At 50.0% G+C, this 24,950-nt stretch overlaps 1 protein-coding gene across 5 annotated transcripts in view; it reads left to right on the top strand.

Annotated features, from left to right (window-relative positions):
* Positions 1-14,199: 14,199 nt before the first annotated feature.
* The window catches only part of Trim56 (tripartite motif containing 56), a 46,574-nt gene continuing 35,823 nt past the window's right edge, over positions 14,200-24,950 (top strand). For 2 of the 5 annotated variants that reach the window (XR_004769537.1, XR_004769538.1), the window contains exons 1-3: positions 14,200-14,355; positions 15,543-15,662; positions 15,781-19,751. Coding sequence is in view for 3 of the 5 variants with exons in the window: in XM_027416221.2 (XP_027272022.1) it covers positions 15,782-18,004 (2,223 nt within the window). In the remaining 2 variants the exon portion in view is untranslated. Of the gene's footprint in view, positions 14,356-15,508; positions 15,663-15,780; positions 19,839-24,950 lie in introns of those variants that run through there. The other 3 variants (XM_027416221.2, XM_027416222.2, XM_027416223.2) reach the window with 3 other exon arrangements.

Genomic DNA, 24,950 nt, shown 5'->3' with positions numbered 1-24,950 from the left:
GAACCACTTGGGTGTCATAGTGGGATCCTGTCCCTGAGAATTAAACAACAACAGTGGCAAACAGATAGGCTTGTACTAAAATAGGGTGAATCCCTAGTTTAAAAGGTATTCTTACCAAATGGGGGTGTTTGGACACAAAGACACGCATGGTAAGGGGTGCCAGCTAAGAATGGGGAGACGTGATAAGGGGAAGGTGGTGAGTCTACAAGCCAAGGACACAAGAAGTGGCCGGAAAGATGAAGTGGAGATTGCTTATGTAGGTGTTTGTTTGTTTGTTTGTGTTTTTCCCCTGTACTGGGGATTGAAACCAGGGTCTCGAACGCTGAGCATGTTAACCACCAAGACAAACCCGCGTGTCTTCACTGGGGATTCTAGGAAAGCACTTTACAATGGAGCCACACCCCAGCCCCTCACTGGGGGATTCTAGGCAGGGGCTCTACCACTGAGCCACACCCCCCAGGCCCTCACTGGGGGATTCTAGGCAGGGGCTCTACCACTGAACCCCACCCCAGCCCCTCACTGGGGGATTCTAGGCAGGGGCTCTACCACTGAACCACACCCCAGCCCCTCACTGGGGGATTCTAGGCAGGGGCTCTACCACTGAACCACACCCCAGCCCCTCACTGGGGGATTCTAGGCAGGTGCTCTACCACTGAGCCACACCCCCCAGGCCCTCACTGGGGGATTCTAGGCAGGGGCTCTACCACTGAGCCACACCCCAGCCCCTCACTGGGGGATTCTAGGCAGGTGATCTACCACTAAGCCATGTTCCTGGCCCTTTCTTTGCTTTCTGAGACAAGGTCTCACTAAGGCTGGCCTTGAACTTTCTTCCATCCTCTTGCCTCCAGTCTCCCAAGTTGGATCCCGGCAGGCCCGAACCATCAGCCCTTCCTGAGTCTTTCACCACCCTGGCACCTGCCTTGTACGCAAACACTCCAGCTCTGCCCACGGCCTTCCCCCAGCTCCCAGCTTCTTTACCTTGTGCACCAAGTCCGCGCATGTGCAACCTGTGGCCCGGAAGCCCCTCTGCACTCCCCTCTCCCTCCCTGTCCATTTGGGGTTTGCTCATTCGCACGGTCTGGTCTTCCAGACCATTGTTCTCTTGTTCTTGGGGTGGGGCAGAGGGAAACCAGTTCTTTCCAAGTGCTTCCAACTGGCACAGAACTCACTGTGTAGCCCAGGCTGGCCTGGGACTTTGAGTAATGCCCCTGCCTCATCCTCCTAGGTGCAGGTAAGTGTGCCTCCTCTCCCAGCCCTCCAGTTGCTCTTGACCTCAGGCGACTCTGGGGCTTCCGCCTCTGTGCTAGCTAGCTAGGCTCCCCTCCCCCACCTCCCTTCAGCCCTGCTTCCCTCCCTCCCTTTGGCTCCCTCCAGGAGGCACAAACCTAATCAGCCTGATTATCGCCCAAGTTCAATTCCACTTTCTCTCGCTCCCACACAGTAAATTTCCTTCGCTGTTGGGCTCCCCTGTGAGACCAGCCTCCTGTCTGGCCGCTCAGCCTACGAAGCTGCCTCCCTGCCCCCACCTGCTGTATCATGGCAGATGAGTCAGACCTGCCCCACCTGGGGGTGTCACTTAAACTCCATTTACAGAGTCACATCACCTTCGTGGATTGTGCAGGATTCCCCTGCAGGGGTTCTAAAAGCCAAACTGCTCACGATTATCCAAAACATCACACTGTTAATGGACTCGTAGATCCAACCCTCTTCCCCAACTGTCCCCCGGCTCTGCAGGCTCTGGAGGTAGGCCGCTGGCATTCCTTGTGGGTTATTTATTACAGGATAAAGTTTGACCCTGTGGCTTTAATTTCATACTTCTGTCCTCCCCACCCCTTGGGTCTTTAGAGACAGAGTGTGACCGGAAAAGATCCAGAGAGGGAGAAGCAGGATTTACAGATACTAGGTCCCCTGGGATGGAGAAAGTAGCCCAGCCGGCCATTCCTTTTGCTTTGCTTCCTTCCAGAGGAAGGGAGGCCTGCCCACCCCACCCCACCCCCCATCGAGGAAGCAGAGAGGACGCAGTGATTTAATAAAGCTTAACAAGCCACAACTGCATCTTCCATACACAAGGCACCAAGTGAGGGTGGGGCACCCAGGGAAGGGAGACCCTACTCTCACACCCAAACAGGAATGAGAAAAGGATGCGTGGGTGTGCCAAGTGCCCACCACAGCATCACAGAAGTGGGAAGAGAGATTTGTTTGTGAATGGCTACACCAGGGCTTCCCGGAAGAAGGGCAATGGAGTCAGAGTCTAGAGAGGACGATTCTGGAGGGGAGGGGAAAGAGCTGAGAAGATGGCTGTCTATGTAGCAGGCAGGGGTGGAGTCCAGTTTCTAGGGGAAAGCTTGTGACATTTGCTTTGACAAGAGAGTTGGGGGTGCTGGGGAGACAGGCAGGTCCCTGGAGCTAGCTGGCCACCCACTTTAGCAGAAACAGTGCGGTCTGTGAGGGTTAGCATAGACTGTCAACCGGACAGAATCTAGAGTCACCTGAGGGACGGGCCTCTGGACACGCCCAGCGGGATTGTCTGGGTGACATTATTTGAAGTGGAAAGACCTGACCACCATGGGTGGGGCCATCCCCTGGCTGGGATCCTGGACTGCATTGGTGGAGAAAGAGGGCTGAATGACAGCCGTGCCCTCATTGATCACTGCTTCCTGATTGTGGGTGGGACCTGACCAGCTGCTTCAAGCTCCTGCCACCATGAATTCCTCACTGTGGTGGGCTGTACCCTTGACCCATCACCCGGAATAAACCCTTTGTCCCTTAAGTTGCTCTTGTCAGGGTGTATTGTCACAGCAACAGGAAAAAACAAAGCAAACAAACCTAAGACAAGGCGAATAGAGACTGACACAAATAACAAAGCCAAACCCAAGGTGGCAACACCCTGAGGGTTGGTACCCAAGACTGACCTCCAGCCTCCACAAGCATGACGCACAGGTGCACCACACACACACACACACACACACACACACACACACACACGCACGCACGCACGCACCAATCCCAGAAAGTTCTTATTTACTATTCACTTAGCCTTTGTATGTATATATGATGTGTGTGTTAGTGCGTGCGTGTATGTGTGTGCGTTCGCGTGTGTGCCATGCGAGTGTGTGCAGGTCAGAAGGCAACCTCTGGTGTTATTCCTCATCCCCCACCTGTTTGAGATGGGGACTCTCTCTCTCTTTTGTTGTTCACTGCTGGCTGCATACTGCAGGCTAGCTGGCCTGTGAGCTTCCAGGACTCTGTCTCCACCTTCCTTGTCACTGAGGGAATGCTGGGATTGCAGATGTGTGTTCTGCCATGTCCAGCTCCACGCTGGTTCTCAGAATCCAAACTCAGGTCCTCATGCAATTGCTTTACTCACTGAGCCATCTCTGCAACTCCAACCCCAGCAATTTAAAGAGCTGCTGTTGTCCTCGGAAGCAGAAGAGACATTTGTAAGACCCCAACACTTACTGGTCCCTAAAGTGCATCCTAGTGAATCCCAGGGAAGGAAGACAAACACCCAATCCACAAAGGGCTTCTACAGCAAGTCAGGAAATGTATGTGTGCACGTGTGTTTGTGATGCGTGTGTGTGTGTGTGTGTGTGTGTGTGTGTGTGTGTGTGTGTGGTGTATGTGTATGTAGGTGTGATGTATGTGTGTGTGTGTTTGGACAGTGTGTGTGTATGGTATGTGTATGTGGTGTGTGTATGCGGTGGATGTATTGTGGGTGTTTGTACGGTGTGTATGAATGTGTAGTGTATGTATTTCTATGGTATGTGTATTATACCTGTGCTTGGTATGTGTGGTGTGCGTGTATGAGTATGTGGTGTGTGTGTTTAGACAGTGTGTATGTGTATATGTATGGCATGTGTGTATGATGTGTATATGTGGTAGATGTGTGCATGTGTGTGTTTGGACAGTGTGTGTGCAGTGTGTGTGTGTGTGTGTGTTTGGACAGTGTGCGGGGTGTATGTGGTAGATGGGGGGTATGTGTTTGTACAGTGTGGTGTGTGTGTTTATGAGAGAGAGAGATGTATGGATGTGTGTGATGTGTATGTTTGTACAGTGTGTACATTATGTAATGTATGTGTGATGTGTTTATACAGTGTGTATGTGATGGATGTGTGTGTGTTTGTACAGTGTGTATGTGATGGATGTGTGTGTGTTTGTACAGTGTGTATGTGATGGATGCGTGTGTGTTTGTACAGTGTGTATGTGATGTGTGTGTGAGTGTGTGTGTTTGTACAGTGTGTATGTGATGTGTGTGTGAGTGTGTGTGTTTGTACAGTGTTATGTGATGTGTGTGTGAGTGTGTGTGTTTGTACGGTGAGTATGTGATGTATTGTGATGTGTGTGTTTGAACAGTGGGGAGGGTATATGTTTGTACACTGTGTGTAGTATGTGCCTGTGTGTGTACGTGTAGTGTATGTGTTTGTACAGTGTGTGTGTGTGTGTGTGTGTGTGTGTGTGTGTGTGTGCTCACACATGCTCAAGTGAGCATATAGAAGAAAACTTTCAGGAGGGTTCTCCCCTCCCCCTTGTCGAGTCCCTTGTCCTTTTCTGCCACCCTGTTTGTGCCGGCCCAGAGGCTCCGGTGATCCTCCTGCCTCTGCCCCCCCACACACACACTGTAGGAGTGCTGGGGTTACAGCTGGTGCCCCTGTGGGGTTGGGGGTGGGATGGGGACTCCCAGATATCAGACATGAACGGAAAGTGTCTTTCCCCACTGAGCCATCTCCCCAGCTTGGGAATTCTTTTCTTTGGCGTAGTTAGGAACCCGGAAAGCCCAGATGAGAAGTTTCTATCTTTTCTCTCCTGTGGATCCTCCACAGCCTTCACCAGCAGTGACAAAAACCTGACTGACTGTGGCCTTTAAGGAGAGACCTTCCAGAGGGCATCGGGGGATCCATTGTCAGTCCCCATGCTTTAATGCTAGTGGAAGACACACGTCCAGGCTCTCTCTGTTGGTCTGTGATGACCTGTGCCCTCTTAACACTCCTCTGATGACCAGATGCAGCCCTTCAACCTTGTGCCTCCAGAACCATGAGCCAAACAAACCTCTCGTTCCCTTATAAGGCTATCCTGCCTTGTGTATTTTGTTACAGTCAGGCCAATACACCACTTTATATAAGATACGTCATAACTGGATTATAAAACCGGATGAGCTCATTCGGGGAAGAAGTATGAAGAGAAAAGGAGATAAAAATACAGTGAACTTCAGGGTCAAGATGATAAAACTGGGGATGTGGCTCAGTTTAGAGTATTGCCTGGCACGGGCTCCGTTTCCCAGCAAACGGTATAAACCAAGTGTGGTCAGAGAAGTTCTGGGAAAGTTGAGTCAGGAGAACAGAAGTTGAAAGTCATCCCCACTTTCAGCTATGTGAGGCAGGGAATGCTAGCAGGGCAAACGGAGGTCACGAAGCAATTGGCTCCTTTCTATTTTAAGAAGCAAGATAAGCTAAAGGAACTAAGATATCACAAGAGAGCCGGGGAAGTACAGAAGAGAGTCCTCAAGTGAGTGGCATGGGGACACCCAGCAGAGACCCAGCAGAGTCGCTAATACCAATCCTGTCCTTTAAAAAATAATAACTTCCATTTTTAAAATTACATGTGTTTGTGTGTGTGTAGAGTCAGGAGGTTAACGTCACTTGTCTTCCATTGCTCTGCTTCTGAAGCCCTGAGTGCATTTATTCAGCTCACATACCTAGCCAGCTTGCTCTGGGGACCCCTGCCTCTGTTTCCTGAGCCCTGGGGCTATAGTCTGGGCATTAATGGCCACCTGGGATTTATGCGGGTGCTAGGGATCCACACTCAGGTGTTTTAGCCATTGCGCCATCTCTTGAAGCCCATTAATGAATATAAAAGTAAGCACACAAATTTGTGAGTTTTGGCAAAGGCTCTTGCTGCAAGCCTGAGTTCCATGCAGAGAGAGACTTCTGCAAGCTGTCCTCTGACCTCTAAGCATGCAAGGCACACACACACACACACACACACACACACACACACACACACACACACAAACATATAGACACACGCACACATGCATAGACACACACACACACAGGCACACAACATAATTTTGTTGTGACTCAGCATCCCCCTCACAGCCTGACAAAAGCAATTCGGGAAGGAAGGGTTTCCTGTGGCTCACAAGTTGAGGGGTGTCCATCATGGCGGGAAACCTGGTAGCAAGAGTGTGCAGCCGCCTGGCACGTTGTGTCTGCAGTTCCGACCCCAAGCTGATGGGGTGGTGCTGCCCACACTCAGGGTGAGCCCTCCCACCTCAGTTAATCCAGTTTAGAAACCCTCTCAGGCGTGCCCAGAGGTGAGTCTCCCGGTCATCACAGTAGCAGTGAAATGCACCAGTATATTGCTGACTGAGGTGTAGGTTACCTTAGGTCCGTGTCTGAGGCAGAGAAGCTAAAAGAGCTAAATGGGATATTTCTTTGTTTTTTTAGACACAGTCTTATGTAGCCCAGGCTGGCCTCAAAGCCTCTACATAGTGGAGGATGACTTGAACTTGTGGCCTCACACTAGCGCTTCCTGAGTGCTGAGATCGCTGCCCCACCTCACCTGGTGTAGGCAGTGCTTGGACTAGAACCCAGTGCTCCACATGCGCTATACAAGCACTCTACCAGCGGAGCCGCACCCCCATTCTGCATACAAGAAGCAGCACGCAGGCGCACCAGGGCCCAGCCCATTGCCTCCACATCTGAACATGGCAGGGACGCCAGGAAAATTACCTTTTTTTTTTTTTTTTTTTTTTTTTTTTTTTTTTTTTTTAAGACGAGGTCTAACCCTGAGCCTTGGACAGCCTGGAACTCACTATGTAATCCTTAGTTATCCTTGGATTTATGTTGATCTACCTCCGCCTCCGGAGTGCTGGATTAAACAGCATCTTGGGCGGCCCAGGCTGGCCTTGAACTTGCTCTGTAGCTGAGGATGACCTTGGATTCCTAATCCTCCCGCCCTTTCCTCTACAATGCTGGGATTGCAGGTGTGGCCCCAATGCCAGGAGTTTGTGGTGCTGGGGTGGGAACCCCGGACCCTCTGAGCCACACCCCAAGCCCATTGTCTTGGAATCTTCTCTGTGAGTATTCCCCAGGGAGCCTCTCCCAGGGGTGTCAGTCTATCCCTAGCCAATTGGCTAAAGAGAAAAACACAACCAAGGCAGAGTTGCCATGACAACATTATGATTTGTTAATTGGAGTATTGCAAACCTCCTGGGAGGCACAGAAATAAGGACCCTTGAAGTTCAGAAAGGAAGAGGGGTGGTTTTTATAGGGCTTGGAAGGCGGTCTGTCCGCGTTTAAGGTCAGCTTTGGAAGAGGCCTGGCGCCCTCTGGTGGGCAAGGGTAGTAACCGGCTTTGCAGCTGTTTTGTTGTTTGTTATGATCTAGCCCTGGGCCTGGTTCCTTCTTTTCTTCCTTCCTTCCTTCCTTCCTTCCTTCCTTCCTTCCTTCCTTCCTTCCTTCCTTCCTTCCTTCCTTCCTTCCTTCCTTCCTTCCTTCCTTCCTTTTTTTTTTAGCCCAGGCTAGCCTTGTGCTCCTCTTATTAATCGGTCTTCCGAGTGTCAAGAGTACAGGCCTGTACCACACACCAGACCTCAGTTACACTTTCAAATGTGCATCGTGGGCCAGGAGGTAAAGGTGCATGCCAGCAAGACTGACAACCCAAGTTCTATCCCCTGGATACATGGTGGCCGAGGCACACGTAATTGAGGCAGAAAACCAACTCCCAATAGCTGTCCTCAGATTTCCACATGTGCCTCCAACCAGTACACAAAATAAAAATAAATAAAATGCAATTTTAAAGGGCTTAAATGAGCATTATGAGGTCATTTTATTCTATGCTATTTCCAGTATAAGTATCCCAAAAATGTAATCATTCTTTCTTAAATGTTTTATTATTTTATTTTTATTTATTATTACATTTATTTATGGCAGAGGGACATGCCTGTGTCGCCACACACATATGGACAGCACAGGACAATTTTCAGGAATTGGTTCTCTCCTTCCACCTTGTGGATCCTGGGGATCAAACTGAGATTGTCAGACTTGGCAGCAAGCCTTTTTACCTGTACACCACGCGCACACACACATGTGCATTCATGTACCTGTGTGCACATGTGCCTGCACAGACACAAACATGCAAGCACACACACACAAAACCCAAAACCCAAGCAGAGGCCACACTGCAAGAGACAAATACTGAAGTCATGTCAAAAGCAATTGGAGGGCTGGGGATGTAGCTCAGTGGGTGGGGTGCTGGCCTGGTATTCGTGAAGCCCAGTTTCCATCCCACCACTCAGAAAGTGGAGGCAAGTGGATCAGGAGTTCAAAGTCATCCTTGGCTACTTAGGGAGTTCAAGGCCAGCCTGAGCTCTGTGTGGCCCTATGTTTAACAAGACAAGGATTCAGCAGAAGAGCTCACTAACAACTTTGAGATGGCAGAAGAATGAACTCTAAGACTGTTCACACAGAAGAGAACAGTGTGAACAACAACCAGGATGGGCACGTTCGCACCTCCTGTAACCCCAGCTCTTAGGAGGTAGAGGCAGAGGGGTCACAAATAGAAGGCCATTGTCACCTAACCTACATAGTGTAGACAGATTTTTCTCTGGGGCCACCAGCTCCCCAGTAATGACAAGGAGACTTCTTACTAATCATGAAAGCTCAGCCGATAGCTTAGGCTTATTTATAACTCAGATTAATCCATTTCTATTCATCTGTGTGTTGCCATGTGACATGTGGCTTTTACCTTTCCTTCTGTATCTCTTGCTTCTTCTTCATCTGGCTGGCGACTCCTGGTGTCCTCTGTGCCTGAAAATCCTGCCTAGCTATTGGCTGTTCAGCTTTTTATTAAACCAATAACAGTGGCACATCTTTACAGTGCACAAAAAGATTATTCCACAACAACACAGCGAGTTCAAGGCTGGCTTGGGATATACAAGACCCTTTCCCATATAAACAAAATGCATCAGGATACAGTACAGGACAACAGTAAACAAGTGCTGAGAGTACAGTTCTTTACAGTTCAGCAGATGGAGTGCTTACCCAGCAGCTATGAAGCCCCAGGTTCCACCCAAGCACCACACAGCCTTGAATGTGCTTGGTGGTGTGCCCTCGTGGTGGTGTACATAGCTGCAAGGTGGAGGCAGAAAGATGGGAATTTAGGAGTATCTTTGGCTACATAGTGAGTTCAAGGCCATCCTGGGCTCCATGAAACCCTGTCTGAAAAATAATATAAAAATAGAGACCAAGAGCCCTGCCTACAAACTCAAGTACAACATATATAAAGGAGAGAAGAAATAAGCAAAATATACAGTAAAAATAAAGATTGCAGTATATGCCACTTAGTGAACTAATGGAAACCTGTTTTAGAATGGCAGAATTTTTAAAAAGTTTTTATTTATTATATATACAAGTATTCTGTCTGCATGTATGCCTGCAGACCAGAAGAGGGTATCAGATCCCATTACAGATGGTTGCGAGCCACCATGTGGTTGCTGGGAATTGAACTTCTGGAGGCATTCAACTTCGGGTACCATTCTTTTGCATTAATCCAGTTTTTTGTTTTTTGGGGTTTTTTTGTTTGTTTTTTTTTTTTTTTTTTTTTTTTTTTTTTTTACTCCACACTCCAAGACGGGGTTTCTTTGTGTAGCCTTGACTGTCCTCGAACTGGCTCTGTAGACAAGGCTGGCCTCAGACTCAGAGATCTTCTGCCTTTGCCCCAGAGTGCTGTGATTAAAGACATGTGCCACCACTGCCCAACTTAAAACGTTTGTATTTGATGCTTGTCTTTATATTCCAATAAATGATTTTTACTGTCTAAGAAAACCAATAAGTTAAGCATGGTAATGTGCCTGTAATCCCAGCACTTGACAGGTGAAGGCAGATGGATCAGAGTTCAAGGCCAGCCTTGGCTACATAGAAATGATGGAACCAGCCTTGGCTGTTTAAGACCCTGTCTTGGAAACAAACAAGGAATTGCAGTCACCATAGAATGGTGGGAACAGCAAAAGTCCAGTGGAGAAGAAATCAGTCTTTAGGGCTGGAGAGATGGCTCAGAGGTTAAGAGCACTGACTGCTCTTCTAGAGGTCCTGAGTTCAATTCCCAGCAACCACATGGTGGCTCACAACCATCCATTATGAGATCTGGTGCCCTCTTCTGGTGTGCAGATATACATAGAAGCAGAATGTTGTATACATAATAAATAAATACAATCTTTAAAAAAAAAAAGAAATCAGATTTTAGGCTAGTCAAGCATGGGCTCGGTCGTGTAATGTGGAAGACTGTCGTGTTTCATGGAAACACTTTCTCTGATCTTTGGAACGCTGCTGTGTCCCCTGACTGTGGTGGCAAAGGTCTCCTGTTCCCATTCTGGGCTTACTTGATCTAAGAACAAGTGCAATTGAGGCTAGGTGCTATCTAGCTAAAACTGACCCTCCCACCCACTTTTAAATAACATTAGTCACAAACGAAGGTCCTAGAGGAAAAAACTCACAGCTTCTGGGAAAGATGGCTCAGGTGGTAAGACGCTTGCTGTGCAAGCTTGGGGACCTGAGTTCAAGCCCAGAACCCACTGGATAAGTGAGGGGCCTGAAATTCCTGTGCTGGGGAAGTGAGCACTGGGTTCAGCGGAGAGACTCTGCCTCAAGAAACAAGGTGGGGAGCAATGGAGGAGGACAGCGGATGAACCCAAGGGCCACACATGCATACGCTCATACATACCGCATGAACCCCCCATCAAGTGAGCACTCACACACACACACACACACACACACACACACACAAAAGCTCCCTCCCACACACTACACACTACAAAGTCAGACCAACAGACTTTGTAACTAAGTAACCCATGGATCAAAGAAAAAAGATAGCAACAAGTAAATTACAAAATGTTTTTATTTTCATTAAAATAAAGGGCCACAGATGAGGCTCAGCAGTAAAGGAGCTTACCACCAAGCCTGGTGACCTGAGTTTGATCCCTGGGCCCCACAAAGTGGTGGAAGAAGATAACGCCTTGTGCACTCTGTCCTCTGATCTGCACCCACGTGCAGCAACACACACACACACACACACACACACACACACACACACACACACACACGAGATTAAATAACTGTGACAAAGAAATCCCTTTTAAACAGAAAAGAGAAATACCGCTAAAAATAGGCTACAGGAAGCGACATTGGGTTGGTTTGTATTGGCTCGTGGGAAGATCTTCGAGTCTCTTACCAAATTTATGTTTTGTAATTTCACAATGACATCTTTAAATCCACCAGGGTAGGGATATTTACACCACAGAATGAAGTAATGTAAATGGAGTCAAGAGCAGTTGTGCGCACTTGTAGCCCCAGAACTCCAGAGGCTGGAGACAGGAAGATCGGGAGTTCAAGGCCAGCCTCTGCTATCCAGTGAAATATAAGGTCAGTCTGGGCTCCAGGGTTTGTAAATGCATTAAATGGTGATTGTTTTATTTTATTTTAGTCTTCTGAGAGCTAGATAGTGAACACTGACCAGGGTAGACTGCAGGCAAATGAGCAATGCTTTAAGGTCAGCGTATTTCAGATAAGAAGGACAGATGAGCTGGCTCAGCGGATAAAGGTGCTTACCACCAAGCCTGACAACCTGAGTTCGATCCCTGTAACCCCTCCCACCCATGGTGGAAGGAGAGAAGTGACTCCTACAAGTTGTCCTCAGAAGCCCCACACACACTGCAGAATGTTCGAGCACAAATAACAAGTAAACAAATGGACGAATACATAAATATAAGAAAATTTTAAAAAAGAAAAGAAAGATCTAAGGTCAATAATCTAAGTTTTCATCTCAAGAAACTCAAAGAAGGGCAAACGAAATCCAAATTAAGCCTGGTTGGAGGTACATACTGTAACACCTGAAACTTTTGAAGCTGAGGCAGGAGACTTCTACGCTCAGACCTGGATAACATTCTGAATCTCATGCTAGACTGGGCTAAGAATGGGAAAAAAGTAAGGAAAGGGGAGGGGAGAGACAGAAGGAAGGGGAAGAGAGGGGAGAGGGAAAATGGGGAAAGGAGAAGGAGGGAAAAAGGAAAGTGAAGATCAGAAAGGAAAAATTGGGAAGTCTGTGTGAGCCTGCCACCTGACCCATCCAAGGGGCTTCTAAGGAACACCCCTTCTTTATCTTCACCCTTTATCAGTAAATAAGATTTGGGGTGGCTCTGGAAGGGATGCTGGGGGGATCACAAGCTACAAGGTAAAACCATGGCTCACAAGGCTTGCACAAGGGACTGAGACACAGTTTACAGTACAAGCGCCTGCTATGATTTCTGCTGATTACAGGCTGGCTAGGAGAGGAGAAAGGCTGTACTGGGTCCTTTTTTTTTTTTTTTTAGGTCTTAAGCCAAGTTCATTGCTATGCTAACACATTTTAAAAGTTTAACTTGGAACGGAGCAGTGGTGGCACATGCCTTTAATCCCAGTACTCGGGAGGCAGAGGCAGGCGGATCTTTGTGAGTTCAAGGCCAGCCTTGTCTACAGAGTGAGTTGTTATTACACAGAGAAAACCTGTGTCGAAAAACAAAATGAAACAAAACAAATTTAAGTAGATTACTAATGTGTGTAGGCACACAAGTGTCATGCCTAGGAGTGGGTCTGAGAGCTGGGAGTCGATTCCCTCCCTCTACCACGTGGGATCTGGGAATTGAACTCAAGTCCCTGGGCTTGGTGACATCTCGATAGCCCCTTTTCAAACACAGTTATTTGAAATAAACCTAGCTACAAGGATGGTCTTTGAGTTGGTGACCTTCACAGAACAGGTATTAGTTCTTCTGGAATTCTTGCTTCTCAGCTGGCAAGAGGCTTGGGAGTGAGCAACCCCTTTCCTGGCCCATGCTCTGAAGTCCACATCCTTTCCTGTTTGTCTGGCTCTCATGGATCTCAGGCCAGCCAGGAATTCTCTGTATACTAAGTATGACTTTGAACTCCTGATCTTCCAGCCTCCATCTCCTGAGTGCTGGGTTATGGGTGCGTACTGCCACAACTGGTTTATGAGGTGCTGGGGTGGAATCCAGGGCCTCATGCATGGTAGGCAATCACCCTACAGACTGAGCCACATCCCCAGTCCGTCCATCCCCATATGTAATTCCTTTTTCTTTCTATGCTCTCTGACTTCTCCAGGTCTCCCCTTAAGAGTAATTTTTTTGAGCCTCAATATCAAAATTCAAAGTGTGGTACCAACACTTGGGAGGCTGAGGCAGAAGGATCTTGAATTTGAGGCTAGCCTAGGCTATGCAGCAAGACTGTGTCTAAATAAAAAGAAAAACCAACATGAGTACAGTTTCAACTGAATGTGTTGCTTTTACATTGTCATGAGCAGAACACTGGGGGTGGGGAGGGGGAGTAGAACCAGTGTCAACTATCTTAAGTCAGGTACCACCTGAATGATTTCCTGTCCTCCTTTTGATTGGCTATCAGCCTGTGGCATCCAACGATGTCAGTCAGTCCCTCCCTCTACAACCTCACCGGCCATGGTTCACAATATCCCCTACGCACACATCATCCAACAGCCACTCTGGGCGGCTTTGTGATCCTTTTCTCCACACAGGGGCTCCAGTAGCTCCCATAGATAGGCCTTTAAACTTCCTAAGTAGCTGAGGCTAGCATCAAACCTCTGCTCTTCGCGCCCCACTTCCCAAGTGCTGGGGTTACAGCCTATCACACCTGGCTGAGGATTTGGACCCCCCTGCGCCACACACACACTTGCTGCTCTCAAAAAGCCCTTGCCCCGGAACCCCAAAGCTCTGAGACCTCAAACACATCTCTAGATAGAGCCTCCTCCAGGAAGCCTGCGCTAAGCCCTGGAAATGGTGTTCTTATCTGGGGCTCACAGCTTCAACTGTGGTTAGCAAAGGAGCAACGGAGGAGCCTCGCCCACTGGCGGGATCACCCATCTGTCATTCCTTCCCACACATAAACATCCTGACCGAATAGACACGCTCAGAGAACCTACCCTGGGGTGCTGTCTTGTTTGCAGCGCGCGTGCACACACACACACACACACACACACACACACACACACACACAGCTGACAGCTTGAGCCAGGGGCCACTGGGCATCCTGGCCTGTGGCCCCCAGAGCTTCCTTCTGGAAGGGGGTCCGGCCTCACTGCCCTGGCGGGCCTGGAAGAGAACGTTCCAGGGTGGGGTGGGGAGGAAGGCGGGGCTTGCGCCCCGGAGTGGCTGTCCCGGGCCGGGGACGGAAGTTGCACCACAGTACGACTACTTTCAGTTTTGTTTCCCTTGCAGGTAGTCAACTGCCGGCAGTAGCGGGATTTCGGGGCTCCCGGGTCCTGCTGGGAGAGTCCAAGGTCGGCTGTGGCTGGGTAAGGAGAGACGGGGGAAGAGCCGGGACCCAGAAAGACGAGGCTGGGGGAGGAGAGAGAGGGAAGGGGAGGGAAGTGAGAAAGCCCGGGAGAGGAAAAGGAAGGGAGGGGAGAAAGGGCAGGGGGACCTGGAAGGCCGGGAGGGGACCAGCCAGGTGGCAGGCCCTGCCCCTCGACCCCCCTCCCTGATACAGACAACCGCACCCCACCCTCCCAGCTTCCCCTCCCAACCCTGGGGGAAAGGGAAAGTGCAATCAATCAATCAATCAGTCTGTATTTACTTCTCACTCTCTCTCTTTTTTAAGGCTGGGTCTCGCTCTGTGGCTCAGGCTCAGCCAGAACTCACTAACTGTAGCCTAGGCTGCCCTGAAACTCACTTTGTAACCAAGGCTAGCCTCCTCCTCCTCCTCCCCAGGACTAGGATTCCACTGGCGTTTTTTTATGCAGTCCCCACCGTGCTGGGGACTTGCAATGCCTTCCCTCCAGAAGTTCCTAGAATGCATTTGGTAGGAAAGGGTTAAATTAGAAGACTCCAGGGGGCAAGGCCAGATCTCTATGACCCTGAGGTGCAGTAGAAGGAAGGAGGTGAACTTTCCCCTTGAACCTTCCTCTTGTTCTGAAATTACTTTCAAAAAATAGTTGGTGATGGAAGTAGGGCCCCCACCCTCCCAGGACAGACTCCCAGACAGATGGTCAGACAAAGGAAACTAAGACTGTAGGACCCTGCCCCAACATCGAAAAGCCGGGTGTTTCTGTGTGCCTGACCCTGTGTGTGTCCTCACTGGCTGTCCCTTGAGCCCTAGTATCCACTCATAACAGGGCCCCATATCACGATAAATGGGTGATGGGTGTCTGTGACTTCAGCACTCAGGAGACTGAGGCAGGAGGAGCATGGGCTCAGGCCAGAACCTGGGAGTGTAGCAGGCCAGAAGCCCTAAATTCCATACCGGTGCTACATAAACTGATACACTGCGCACACCTGTAATCCTAGGGCTCAGGACACATAAGCAGGAAGTTCAGAAGTTCAAGGTCATTTTACGTTACATAGCAAGTTTGAGGCCAGTCTGGGCTACGGAAACCGGAAGGGCTTTGGCTACCCTTACCTTTGGTCCATGACCTGGTAGGTTAATAACTAGATTACTCCATCTCTGAGGCCTGGGGGCTTCCTGGTCTCATTTTCCCCACAGACTGGCTCATCACTAACAACGCCTTTTGCATGTTTACATTTGGTGTCTGTAAAGAGGAAGAAAGACCACCTTCCCTTAGTATCCAGTGCCTCCCAGAAGCCAGAATTTCCCGCAGTCCAGGTGAGTGGGGACACCTGCAAAGAGTAGGGGAGGGGCCAGGCTGAAGGGGGCGGAGGAAACCGAGACAGGGGCGTGGTCAGGTGCCTCTGACCTCTGACCTCTGACCCTTTCCTTATAGTATGGTCTCCAATGTCTCCTCCCCTACTCTGCTCGAGGCTCTGAGCAGCGATTTCCTAGCCTGTAAAATCTGCCTGGAGCAGTTACGCACGCCCAAGACACTGCCATGCCTACACACCTATTGCCAGGACTGTCTGGCTCAGCTGGACAACGGTGGCCAGGTCCGCTGCCCCGAGTGTCGGGAGACTGTGCCTGTGCCGCCTGAGGGTGTGGCTGCCTTCAAGACCAACTTCTTCGTCAATGGGCTCTTGGACCTTGTCAAGGCCAGGGCTCCTGGAGACGCGCATTCGGGGAAGCCGACCTGCGCGCTGTGCCCGCTGGTGGGAGGCAAGAGCTCTGGGGGACCCGCCACAGCCCGATGCCTGGACTGTGCAGATGACCTGTGCCAGGCCTGTGCCGATGGGCATCGCTGCTCCCGCCAGACCCACAAGCACCGGGTAGTAGACTTGGTGGGTTACAGAGCCGGGTGGTATGATGAGGAGGCTCGCGAGCGCCAGGCATCCCAGTGTCCCCAGCACCCAGGCGAAGCCCTCTGCTTCCTGTGCCAACCGTGTTCACAGCTACTCTGTAAGGACTGCCGCCTGGGACCCCATCTCGACCACCCCTGCTTGCCCCTGGCGGAAGCAGTGCGGTCCCGGAAGCCGGGCCTTGAGGAGTTGTTGGCGGGTGTGGACAGCAATCTGATGGAGCTGGAGGCCACGCGGGTGGCGGAAAAGGAAGCCTTAGCCCAGCTGCGAGAGCAGGCAGCCAGTGTGGGGACCCAGGTGGAGGAGGCGGCTGAACGAATCCTCAAGTCCCTGCTGGCCCAGAAGCAGGAAGTGTTGGGACAACTCAGGGCCCTTGTGGAGACTGCTGAGGAGGCTACCAGGGAGAGGCTGACCAAGATAGAGAGCCAGGAGCAAGTGGCCAAGGCGGCTGCTGCCTTCGCCCGTCGGGTGCTCAGCCTGGGTCTGGAGGCTGAGATCCTTTCGCTGGAGGGAGCAATCACACAGCGCCTGCGCCAGCTTCAAGACTCTCCCTGGACACCCGGGCCCACCCGCTGCGTGCTGCCCAAGCTGCAGCTCCACCCTGGGCTCCAGGACAAGAACTGCCACCTGCTTCGACTCTCCTTTGAGGAACCAAAACAATCCCAGAAGGACCATGAGAAGGTTGGAGCTGGTACCCAAGGAGGAGATGAAGCTCAAAGCCAAGTCGAAGAGAGAACCAAGGTAGGGAAGCAGGGTGGAGCCCAGTCCCTGTGTAAGGATGGAGCCCTAACTCCCAAAGAAGGCAAAGCCCAGAACCCCCAAGAAGATGACGATGTCCAAATCGAAAGGGGTAACAGAGCTAACAAGAAGAAGAAGTGCAAAGGGAGGGGCAAGCCCGTTTCTCGGGAGCCCAGCCCCATCCTGAGGCCAACCCTAGAAGGCGCAGCCCTCCTCCCACGACCTGTTTTTTCCTGGAGTTTCCCCACGAGGATGCCTGGAGACAAACGCTCCCCTCGTATCACCGGGCTCTGTCCCTACGGCCCCCAGGAGATCTTGGTGGCAGATGAGCAGAACAGGGTCTTGAAGCGCTTCTCCCTCAATGGCGACTATAAGGGCACAGTGCCGGTTCCCGAAGGCTGTTCCCCGTGCAGCGTGGCTGCCCTGCAGAATGCAGTGGCCTTCTCCGCCAATGCCAGGCTCTATCTTGTCAATCCTGAGGGGGAAGTTCAATGGCGAAGATCCCTGAGCCTCACCCAGTCCAGCCACGCTGTGGCCGCGATGCCGTGTGGAGACCGGGTAGCTGTCAGTGTGGCAGGCCATGTGGAGGTGTACAAGAAGGAAGGCAGTCTGGCTACCCGGTTTATCCCTGGAGGCAAGGCTAGCCGGGGCCAGCGGGCCTTGGTGTTCCTGACCACCAGCCCCCAGGGCAATTTTGTAGGGTCAGATTGGCAGCAAAACAGCGTGGTTTTCTGTGATGGGCTAGGCCAGGTGATCTGGGAATACAAGGGCCCTGGTTTACATGGCTGCCAGCCAGGTTCTGTGTCTGTGGATAAGAAAGGCTACATATTTCTGACCCTTCGAGAGGTGAACAAGGTGGTGATCCTGGATCCCAAGGGGTCACTTCTTGGTGACTTCCTAACAGCATATCATGGCCTGGAAAAGCCCCGGGTAACCACCATGGTAGACGGTAAATACCTAGTGGTGTCCCTCAGTAACGGGACTATCCATGTGTTTAGGGTCAGGTTTCCTGATAGTTAAAGATGCTTAGGGCTGGGCTGGGGGGGCAGGTGGGAAGGGAGGGAGGGCACCCGTGAGATGATAGAGCCAAGGGTATTTTCCCAGCTGACAAAATGCTTGCTTCTTTTGTGATGTATAGGGATAGGAGATACCAAGACAAGAGTGAGTGATGTGACCATAACCTTACGTGCACACAGCAGGTGCTGGAAGCCAACCAAGCTGCTTCCTTTTGAGTGATTCCTGCAGCTGTGGCTGCTGCTGTATAGTTTAGGTGTCTTGAGATTTATAAGTGATTCTTGATTTGTATTCTTCAAAACCATTCCTGGGATGGGGGTCATGACTCCTCTGTAGAGCACCTGTCTAGAACTCAGAAATGAGGGTCTTGGGGGTGGTCCAATATAGTAGAGTGCCTGCCTAGATTCTACCAATGAGGACTGGGGGTGTGGCTTAGTGGTAGAGCCTCTGCTTAGAATCTCTCAGTGAGGGGCTGGGGGCGTGGCTCAGTGTTAGAGGACTTGTGTAACCTGCAGGAAATCCTGAGGTTAATTCCTAGGCATACCCTCCTTCCTGGGGCGGGGGTGGGGGTGGGGGGGTGGGAGGGTGAGGGTGATGGATCAGATAAAAGAGAGTCCTAAGGGATATGACTTATGTCATTCTCCAAGTAAAGGAAGACCCAGTATATGTCAAGACACGGTGGACATGGTGGAAATGGGGTAAAAACTGGCCATTCTCACGGGGGCACATGGGGTCAGACGATGCCAGAGATCTGAGAATGGCGATAATGTGCTCTGCTAAGCCCTCAGGGAGTAGAGACTTCCTCAGTGAAGTGTGGGGTGGGCCTCAGGGTGTCCGAGGTCAGGGAGTGCAGGCACAAGTAGAGGCCACAGATGTGAGATTAAACCCAGATGTTGCCTTACAACACACCTATATCCCAGCACTTGGGAAGCTGAGGCAGGAGGACCATGCGCTTGAGCCTAAGCCTGAGCTACATACAGAGACTGTGTATAAAAAGCTGGACTCTCCCAACTCTCAAGCACCAGCCTGTCCCACACAAGTTGAGTTGGATCAGCAAGGATGCCCACCATAAGAGGGTAACCCTCCCAAATGGTGGCTGAGAGGTATCAGCGTCCATGCTCGTGGGTCCTGTCCAGCGAGGAGGAGCGCTTCTGCAGGGTTGTGACTTTGTGAACATGCTTGAGTGCTCCACCAAGTGCATGGACCACATCGTCCTACCCTTCAACACCCACAGCAAGGCAGACACCTCCCTAGTTTTCATCAAGACCCTCAGAAACAATGACAATAAGGGTTATGTTGAGTGAGACTCACTGGATTGAGACACAGCAGCTGATGGGGTGGGGCACTGTGGTTGCTGGTGAAGCCCATAGACACCCCAAGGTGGTCCAAGTCTACGTCAATTGGTTCTGGTCTGCCAACCAGGGGCTCTTCCGAGACAGGAGAGCAGAATCCTTTCAGAGATACTAGTCTGCCCTGAAATGCCACCCATAGGATGTCCAGTGACCCGGTGAGTGGCCAGGCTGGCTGAGGTCCAGGCCTGCATTATCCATTCCTTCAAAAAGATTTCCAAAGTCTCAGGGACACGGTAAGTGTCTGAAGATGGTCATTGTTCTGGGCCTTCGGGAAATGCAGTGACTCTAACAGACCCAGCACTTCAGAAAGTTTCAGGCCTTGGAGTCCGAGATGCACAGATGATCGTGCAGAACCACTGGCACACCCCCCCACCGCCGCCGCCATCTCTGCACCTGCCCAGGTGAGCTGGGGCCTGGGAGGCAGAGATTAAGGGAGGAACAGTGTCCCCATATTTCAAGATCCATAAAAACTCAGCCATGTTTCCTTACTCTTGAATAAGAGAAACACCATATTTCTTTTAAGGCCACTATGGGGCTCAGTGGGGAATCAGTAGTGATGCTTGGGTGCAAAGAGTGGAATTTCATACACAACAAAATGGATATCTTTAATATATAATGTTAGAGGTGAAAAACAAAACACAGCTTAGCCAATCAGCAGTAACGTTAGATAGGATATGAAATCTGTAATCTAATGCCTTTCTTATGCTTTCTATGTGTTTCCTAGGACCTTACTATTTATTGCTTTTCCTTAGCTTTCTTGGCAAAATTACTTTTCAGAAATGTTTGCCCAAAGCCTAAAGGCAGGATGGGATTGGGGTGCCAAGCAGGATTTGGAAAGTCACCATGGGGGTTGGGGGCTAGGATTGGGGTGTCAAAATCTAGAGACGGATACAGTTGGAGGCAGGCAGCAGCCACTGTTGTCCTTTTGATCTGTGGTGGCAGCTTTGGAAGAGAGATGAGCTGTGAGGTGACTGTGGGGACGTGTTTACCTGGGAGCTGTGAAGAAATGATGCTCAAGAGAAACTTAAGGTGGGGATGATGATGACACAGTGCTTGGGGGGCCTGGGAGCTTTGGGACAAGTCCAGGTGGGATGTTCGGGGGCTGAAAAGGGATGCCTTTTTGGAAGGACACATTCCCTGTTTGTAGAAAGCAGTGTGGGAAATCACCAATGTTCAGATGATCAACTTCTATTACATAATAAAATCTAAGTGCTGGACAAGGTGGTGCAAGCCTGTAATCCCAGGACTCAGGAGGTTGAAGCAGAATTGTGAGTTGGAGGCCGGCTTAGGCTCCAGAGACCTTCAAAAACAAAAGGCAGATGGGGCTATAGTCTCAGTTGGTAGAGTGCTTGCCTAGCGTACTCAAAGCCCTGGTTTGATGCCCAGCACTGAATACAAACAGGTATAGTACATACCTGTAATCCTAGCAGTCAGGTGGAGGCAGGGAAATCATCCTTGGCTACATAGCAAATCCAGAACCAGCCTAGGCTACCTGAGCCCTTGGCTTTAAAATAAATATAAAAATATATACACAGCAAAGCAGAAAGGAAGACATGGAAGCCAGTAAGATTACAAGACAACATGGAATTTTGATTTCATAAGGGAAAGTTGAATCACTAGTGTACCTGTTAAAAAAAGAGACCAGTTTGGACAAGGAACAAAAATCTAGGGGAAGAATCTACCAGCAAGGACTGCTAAAGTGAAAAAGAATTCACTAAATAAAACCACTGGCATGCACCAAAGATAAAGTTAAAAATGTGTTGTGGAGAAACATGTAGATTCTTGGCACTGTAAATAATGCCTCCTGGAGAGACATTTGGCAATAATACTTGCCACAGAGTTTTTTTTTGTTTTTTTGTTTTTTTTGAATGATTGTAAAACTACGTTAAACTCAGCCTACACAGAATCCACCAAGGGGCTGAGGGTTGGAAGGTCTGCCTAGAATTCCCCAGTGAGTGGCTCAGTGGGAGAGGGCTTTCTTCATATTTGTTCCACCTCTAGCACGGGGGAGGGGGGACGGGGGGATGTTATCCCACTTTGGGGAATATATTCTGGAAAAATAATTCAGTAGCAGAAAAATATTTGCAAAGACCTTTACAGCTGCCTTATGTATTACTGTCATTAGCTGGAAACTGCTCCATGGTGGGGGACAGCTGAGTAGATTGTGGTCTGTTAGAAGAATGAATTTATGTGGATAACAACTAGGAAAGGTATTTGGAAGCAATGGTATGTGATACAGTCATAAGGGGAGAGAAGAGAGTGAGTGAGGGCCTGGGGAGATGGCTCAGTGGGTAATAATGCTCACTCTATGGGCAGGAGGAACTGAGTTCGAATCCCCAGCAACCATATAAAAAGCCAGGTGTAGTCACACATACTAGAAGTATAAGGGGGGGGGCAGAGTCAGGGGCTTTGTTGCTGCCAGGCTAGCTCCAGGTTCAGTGACTGACCCTGTCTCGTGGGTATAGGTGGAGAGTTACAGAAAAGGACACTTGATGTCCTCTAGACCTTGTGCACGCATGCGTGCACAGTGATTAATTTGGGCGTTCTGATTGCATAATATCAGCAACAGGTGGGACTGTCTAAATAGCTGCCAAGCAGACAATGGATTGCTAATCTGTAAATAGCCAGTGAATTCGGAGGTTACGTCTTTTTGAGTTATTTTGAGCTGGTACTCACATCTGCACATTCCTATTTTAGTTAGTATTATGTGCTTGAATATTCAAGAAAATATACTTCTATAAATAATTAAGGATAATACTAGGCCAGATGTGGTAGTGGTGCGCTCCGGTAACTCCAGCATGTAGGATGAAGCCGGAGGATTGCTATTTTGAGATCAGGTGGTATCCACAGGATGGCTGCGAAGTTCCCAGCATTCCGTAAGTCTTGCTGAGTTCTCCGGATCAATCCAGACCGAGTGGGGGTGGGGAGGGGGGTTACGGAACTAAGTGGGAACCAGGGAGTTGTATGAAGTGTGTGTGTTGTCCTGCGTCTGCAACAGGTCTGTGATAGCCAAACGTAAGTGCTCAATAGACGTCTGTGAAGTGAATTAACGTATAGAGAGGGAATCAGACTGTTTTCAGCAGGCCACAACCCTTAAGTCAAACTGTGCAGAAATCTTGGCTGGTGGAAAGTCTCCAGTAGGGGGCACTGTTGCACCTCCTAAAGTGAGACTTCAAAAACAGGTTTGTCCCTCTTCTTTTAGAAGGAGTAAGGGCTCTTGTGCCATTTTGGGGGGGGGGGTAGCGGCAGCACGCTGCAGAGGTCCACGGGAACCTGGAGCAGGGGGCTACTTCAGTGAGAGACCTTCAGAAAAGAAGCCGTGCCAGGTAGTGCAGGCTGTGGTCCCAGCATGTTGGGACGCTGAAGCAGGACAGCGGGTTGCAGTCCTGCTTCGGTAACTTGGGGAGACCATATTTCAGAATGAAAAATAAAAAGGGCTTGGGCTGGAGCTCAGGAATAGAGAGCTTGCCTAGAATCCCCCAGTGAGGGGCTGGGGTGTGGCTCAGTGGTAGAGCCCCTGCCTAGAATCCCCCAGTGAGGGGCTGGGGTGTGGCTCAGTGGTAGAGCCCCTGCCTAGAATCCCCCAGTGAGGGGCTGGGGTGTGGCTCAGTGGTAGAGCCCCTGCCTAGAATCCCCCAGTGAGGGGCTGGGGTGTGGCTCAGTGGTAGAGCCCCTGCCTAGAATCCCCCAGTGAGGGGCTGGGGTGTGGCTCAGTGGTAGAGCCCCTGCCTAGAATCCCCCAGTGAGGGGCTGGGGTGTGGCTCAGTGGTAGAGCCCCTGCCTAGAATCCCCCAGTGAGGGGCTGGGGTGTGGCTCAGTGGTAGAGCCCCTGCCTAGAATCCCCCAGTGAGGGGCTGGGGTGTGGCTTGGTGGTGGCGGTTGCCTAGTATACATGTGGTCCTGGATTTAATACCCAGTTCCAGAAAGAGGGAAGGGGTCTCCTGGTTCTGAAAGAGAATCCCACAAATGCTTAAGAGACAGAGATTCTGAGGGACCTTGGAAGATGAAGGGAAGTAAGTGCTAACATCGTCAAGGGGTGTGGGTTGGAAGGCACCGGACACTAGAATGTGGAGGGTGGCCTTGAGTATAATCTGGAAGTAGAAACCCACACCTTAACTGACCTGAGAATCCTAGTGAATCCCACCCAGACTCAAAATCATTCTTTGTGTCCCAATACCTTAACCACATTCAACAATTTGACCAATTAGTCTTTTCCTGATTGGAATGATCCAGGTTGTATATGGATTGGGGGTAAGCAGATGTTTGGGGAGGGGGTCAAAGCAACAGAAAACGTGTCTATTTTTTATATTCATGTGACTCTTTGCTCCTTCATTGGAGTAAGACTGAATGGGAGAAGTTGCAAGCATGTACTGTGACATAGAGGTCCAAGAGCTGGGCATGATGGCGTATACCTGCAACCCTGATGCTGAGAAGGCTGAAGCATGAAGACCATGCCTGCCTGAGCTACAGGGTGAGACTTGGTCACAAAACAAGGGTTCAGTGGTTAAGAGGGCTTGCTGCTCTCACAGAGAACCTGGGTTCAATTCCCAGCACCCACATTAGGTGGCTCATAATAGCCTTTTAACTCAAGCGCCAGGAGATCTAGCACCATCTTCTGGCCTCTAAGGATACCCACACTTATGTACACATAGCCACAACATAGATATAATTAAATATAAATGTTTTGAAAAACAACGTGCCGAAGAAAGTCTGGCTAAGGCTACATTGTGAACTTTCTTCTCCTGGGGATATTTGTTTTCATTTCCAGAAGTTATACAAACAAGCCACTCACCAAAACACACAAGTGACCACAGAAGCATAAGGGACCAACAGCCCAGTTGGCTAACAGTCAGGGCCACTCTCAAAGCTACCTGGGAATCACTGTTCTGATTGAGGACCAATTATTGTCATTTTGGAAAAGTTTTAAAAACTGGCAAGAGTGGCCCGTCTTTGTATAGTTTAGAGAAAATATGATTCGGGACAAGAAGGTGCCCTTTCCCTGTGGCTGTTCAATCTGTGAAATAGTGTCATTTCTTCAATCCCTAGGGACACATTCTGAAGGTACAGTCAAGGGGAATTTTTAAAAAGTGTTTTTAAGGAAATGGGTGGTACTGGGGATCTGAGCTGGGCAGAATTTGAGTGAGGAGTATCAGGGTCAAGGTGCCCAGCCATCTCTCTTTGGCAAGGGACATTGAGGGTGGAAACAGTCTTCCAACTGGGACAGGAGAAGGGGTTCGGACCCATGAGATGGGGAGAAAGCGCCTTACCCTTGCTGGGGCAAAGCTGCCAGAGAGAGCACCTGGAAGCCCTTCAGCAGTGGGCTGGACCTATGGGACGGGAATCAGCCCATCCGATTGACTCGGGGACTTAATTTATCAAAATGTATCAGGGAGGAAGAAAGGTTAGATCTTCAGGGTTGGAGGAGCAGAGCCCATTCACTGACATCAGATAATTCCTCTCGTGACATGCTGGGTGAGGAGGTATCTTGGTGACCAAGTGGAGGAGAGTGTGTGTGTAGGGGAGAGGACCAGAAGAATCTGCAACTTTGGGAAGACAGCACGACATGTCTCCAGAGGAAGTTGCAGCTGTCACTTAGGGGC

The sequence above is a fragment of the Cricetulus griseus genome, chromosome 4, assembly GCF_003668045.3.
Source record: "Cricetulus griseus strain 17A/GY chromosome 4, alternate assembly CriGri-PICRH-1.0, whole genome shotgun sequence".
Taxonomy (NCBI): Eukaryota; Metazoa; Chordata; class Mammalia; order Rodentia; family Cricetidae; genus Cricetulus; species Cricetulus griseus.
Note: the sequence above shows the minus strand (reverse complement) of the source record. Positions and strands in the feature narration are given on the sequence as shown.